At 47.5% G+C, this 4875-nt stretch overlaps 1 protein-coding gene across 1 annotated transcript; it reads left to right on the forward strand.

Moving 5' to 3' along the window:
• Nucleotides 1–1130: 1130 nt before the first annotated feature.
• Nucleotides 1131–2661, forward strand: LOC123124097 (uncharacterized). Its single transcript, XM_044544798.1, has 2 exons — nt 1131–1983; nt 2105–2661. The coding sequence occupies exons 1-2, from the start codon at nt 1611–1613 to the stop codon at nt 2407–2409; spliced, it is 678 nt and encodes a 225-aa protein (XP_044400733.1). The 5' UTR covers nt 1131–1610; the 3' UTR covers nt 2410–2661.
• Nucleotides 2662–4875: the final 2214 nt, after the last annotated feature.

The raw sequence follows: 4875 nt of genomic DNA on the forward strand, positions 1-4875 counted from the left end.
TCCACCGCCTCTCGCCCTTGGGCTCCCGCGCGGCGCCGCCGGTCTTCTTCTTCACTGCGCCACAGAGGCAGCGCCGTGCTGCTCCTCCGTCGCCCACAAGGGCGCCAGGGCTTCGTTGGGCGGTCGGCCTCCATGACCACCGCCGCCGCTTCCGCACCCGCGCGCCGTCCCTTGGGCGGTCGGCCTCCATGACCGCCGCCGGGGCCGCTCCGCCCGTACCTAGGGTTCGTCCGCCGGTTGTGTTGACCGGCTACCCTAGAGAGTCTTCTTCCCAAGCCCTTGCTTCGGGTTTTTTTTTGCTCCCTCGCTGGTCGTTTTGATCGGCGTTTTTTTTTTGGTTTCTGATCTATGCTTGATCGGTTTGCGCTTGACCTAAACGGCTTCTCTGGCAGCCACCGGGCCTGCAGCGACTTCGCTTCCCCCCGCCCCTGTCCCCCGCCGTCTGCCTTGCCGGCCCGCCACCTGCCTGATCCCCTTTCTGCCGCCCCCGCCGTCGGCCGACTATGGGCAGCTCCGGCGGCGCTCCATGCTGCCGCAACCGGTTTGGCTTCCTCTCGACCTCCCCTACCTATTCCTCTCTGCCAGCGGAGCAGAGGGACATGCAGTGCAGAGCAAGGACTTTTTACTGCCACAAACCTCTGTTACTCACTGTGACACAGAGGCTGCATCGATGCGTGCATGATTAAAACATGGCTTGAAGCTGATTGTCTGGACGGTGCATGCATGCATGTACGTCTGATAACCTCAGCGCTGGAAAGGGTGCGTGCAGTGCAGTCCGGTGCCATACATGGAGCCCATCCGCTGCATGAGTGAGCGAGGGAGTGTGAATATGCTTGACGATTTGACAAGAGTTGCTAGCTCCTGTGGCTATGCATTTACCATTGTTGGAGGCTTCTGCTTGTCCCTGTCTGGCTGTCTGTGCAGTGCAGTCCAAGCCCATGCCATGCATCTCCTGAACCCGAAGGTCAAAGTAAATAACAAAACAGATGCCTGAATCCATGGCGGCCTTGCTTGCTTCCCTCCACACATGAATCATTTTAAAAGTGCCAGCTTGCCACCCTTTGAGCAAACAACATCGCCATCAGATCAAAAACCTCCCTTTGTTGTTTTATTTACCATCCATCTTCAGATCGCAAACAACATCGCCATTTCAGCAGATTGCACCACGCATGACTCCTCCACCTTTCCACCACTCCTCAGCGACCACCTACCATTACCAAGACCAGGAGAGTGGACCTTTTTTTACTGTCCACAACAGGAGGAGAGGAGTGAGGACCCCCTCTCTGTTTCTCTAGAGCACACACTTTTTGTCAGTGAGGCCCCTGCCACAGTGTAATTGTAGCAGCAGTGGCCTACCATTGCTTTGCTTTTGGTGAAGGAGAAGGAGAGGAGGAGGGGACATGTCGACCTTTGCATCAGGATCAGTCGCCGTCCACAGCCCGGCCATGTCGATTGATATTGTCCATGACAGCTAGAGCTCAGCCGCTAGAAGTTCAGAGCACACTGGGTTCACCTGACACTTGCAGTAGCACACAGTCCCACACCACTCTGCTCTTCTGCATCTAGTATTTGCTTGGAACTTGGAAGCTGGTTGACCACAGCCGCCGTGGATGGCCGGCGGCGGCAGGAGGCTCTCGGAGGTGCTGCGGGAGCAGCAGGAGCCGTTCCTCCTTCACGGAGAGCCCTGCTGCTCCGTCGCCGACGAGGGAGCCAGGGCTTCGTGGGGCCGGGCCGTGCGGAGGGCGCTGCCGCGGTGGCGGTGGGACGGCCTCGCCGCCGGATGCTTCCCCTGCGCCACCCGCTGCAAGCGCGAGAGCTTCCGCCCGCTGCCGCGCGCCGGCCACGCGCGCTGCGACGAGGGCGTTGTTGGTATGGAATCCGACGGCGACGACGGCGCGAGGCGGCTCAGCCCGGTGTCCGTCCTGGACGTGCTGCGGTGCTCCGACGACGAGGAATGGTCGTCGTCCCCCACGCTCAGCGACTGTAAGCCCTACACTACTCTGCTTCTGACTTCACCGTTCCAAGGAGCATTCTCCTCTGTCAGCAGAGTCATACCCATAAATAATTCACCTTGGTTTCATGCTCTGCTTCTTGATAAATACAGGGGAGGAGGAGGAGGACGACGACGACAGGCCATCGTCGACGCCAGGGAGCTCGCCGCCACCCGACCCGCTCACCGACGAGAAGTCGGAGGAGGAGTGGAGGAAGGTGGTTTCGTCCTGGGAGCGGATCGCGGGGGACATCGCAAGAGTCCCGGCGCTTGCGGAGCTGGACCTGTCGACCTCCATGTCCATGTCGGCGAGGGAGTGGCACGGGGAGGCGGAGGCCGAGCGGGTGGGCGCGAGCGTGGAGGCCATGATCTTCGAGGACATGAGCGCGGAGGCCGTGCGCGACATGGTCGAGCTGTAGCGAATCGGAGTGCTCCTTGTCCAAGCTAGACTCTGCAGCTGGCTGAGTGAGTTGATCAACGAGATTTCTACCATTTCTGGGTTCAGTTGGTATAAAGAGTACTCTACGTAGTAGTATAATACTTGTACTAAGTATAGCTAGGAGCAGACTCTGGTTGCAGTTGCAGTTGTAGTACAGGGCAGTGGGGATCCGATGCAAAAATGTATGACTCGAAGAAGAAAAAAAAAGAAAAATCCCAGGAGATATTTCACATTTTCTACTGCAGGAGAGTTTAGACATGTTGCTGGTGCTGGAGATGCTTTACAAGCAATGTTGAAAACATCACCAATTCACCGATTATCGGCGGATGAGCACTAAGATTATACCTTATCTTTGCTATTTATTATTTAAGCCGATTTATCGCCCTGACAAACGATTAATCAGACCCACCCATGTGGTCAAAACCCCCAAAACATGGCTTCCCCTTCAGCAGCCTTCCGCATATCACACTTCATCCCCTATTCAATACGGCCTGTGTTGTAGTATTGTCCTATTTTTATTTGTCATTGACTCGTTGTTTGATATGTAATATGTTAGTTATGTATTGATATAGTGTTGCACTATTAAAGACTTAGAACACAATAATGGTCGCTTCCATTTTTAGCTTTCAGTGCTTCGTACTAAAATTATTAATAGTCGATCGATAAATCAATTAATCACCGATTTCTGGTTAATCTCTTATTAACGCTAACGATAAACGATATCCTCATCATTGCTTAAGTATGAACTGAAATTGGTTAATGTCCTACACGCACTAGTGCACCACCAGGGCCACTAGCAAATGTACTACAAGACTGATTTCTGAACTCTGTATACGCATGGCAAAATATCATCCAACACCACTCAGTACATTGGACATTGTTTAAGAATTACAACTGGATTACAAGATTGGGAACTCAGAGGAAGAACGACAAACCTACGCATGCACGCTACGTTTATTCAATGTGACGACATCCTCATTGCTCTGGCCGACTGGCTCCACCAAACGTAACAAAAACCCTAATTATGTGAACATTACGAAAAGAGACTGAAGGTGTGAATAATAAAGGGGGCAGAGTCTCTGCCTTCACCGATGTTCAACAAGGGAAATTGCCTTCTCCGGGTCGCCTTCTCTCTCGCGCGCATGCGCGGTTGGGAACGAAACACTTCGGTTGGGCCCTAGGGCTTTTACCCGCATACTAGTTGTATTGTTTTTTTTTCTGGATAGTTGTATTGTTTGTTGACCCCTTTAACACTTTGCAAGCCCAATCCTATTGACAAAGTGGTGACCACAGGCGCTTCCCATATGGGCCTTGACACATTAGAGCAGGTTTTCTTTTCAATTTATGGAGTTTTTTTGCTTTTTTTATTTTGGCATTTTTTTTCTCGTTTTTGGTTCCTTATTTTTTGGCTTCCCTATTTCGTCCTTATTTAATTATATTTATATTTTTCCCTTGGATTTTCCTTTTTCCCTACAAAAATAAATATAACTTATTTGATACAGATACATTACCTTATATTTATTTATTAGGTTTTTCTCTACCTTATTTAAAAATAATTTAAATCAGTACAAAGGTTTTTTGAAAAGCACTCAATATTCTTTCCTTCAACATGTCAGCATTTTTAGTAATGCTGTTAAATTAAATAATCACATTTTCTATTATAATTTTATTTCATTTTATTTATTCCTTGTTTCGTTGCTTTCAATTTTTAACTTATGTTTTTGATAAACTTTATACTGTTTTAAAAAATATTGTCATGTATTTCAAATATTTTATCCCATACTTTCTAAAAATGCAAAACAATTAATCAGGAAAATCATAACTATGTATTCTAAAATATCTCCGCATTCAAAAAATATATCAATCATGTACATTGAACCTGTGCAACCTGTGTTCAGCACATTTAAGAGAATGTGTTATCTATTTCCAGAAAAATTCATTGTGTCTAAAAATGCTCATTACACGATGAACATTTTACGAAATACTTGATAAATAATTTTTCAGTACTTGTTTGAAAATTTTCAATACACGATGAAATTATTTTAATAAAGGATCAGCATTTTGTGAAATATAAGTTGGTCATTTTTCATTCATGATCGAAATTTTTTAATACATGGTGAATATATTCATAATACACGATGAGCATTTGAAAAACACGATAATTTTTATGTACTTATTTACAATATATATTTTCTAAATTATTTTTAAAATTTTAAATATACATAAATGAAGAAAATAAAAATGTAAAAACGTAAAACAAGAAGAAAAAAAAACTAGCACAACCATACATAGACTGCATCATCTTTTTTGAGCGATATAGACTGCATCATCTAGCGACATGAATTTGTAATGGGCCAGCCCACAACGCACGAGCGTGGATGAGCACCCTTTTTCCCGCTCTGATGATTCGAGGTATAGGCTCACCGAATGACATCGAGCGTGTCAA

The sequence above is a fragment of the Triticum aestivum genome, chromosome 5D, assembly GCF_018294505.1.
Source record: "Triticum aestivum cultivar Chinese Spring chromosome 5D, IWGSC CS RefSeq v2.1, whole genome shotgun sequence".
Classification (NCBI taxonomy): Eukaryota; Viridiplantae; Streptophyta; class Magnoliopsida; order Poales; family Poaceae; genus Triticum; species Triticum aestivum.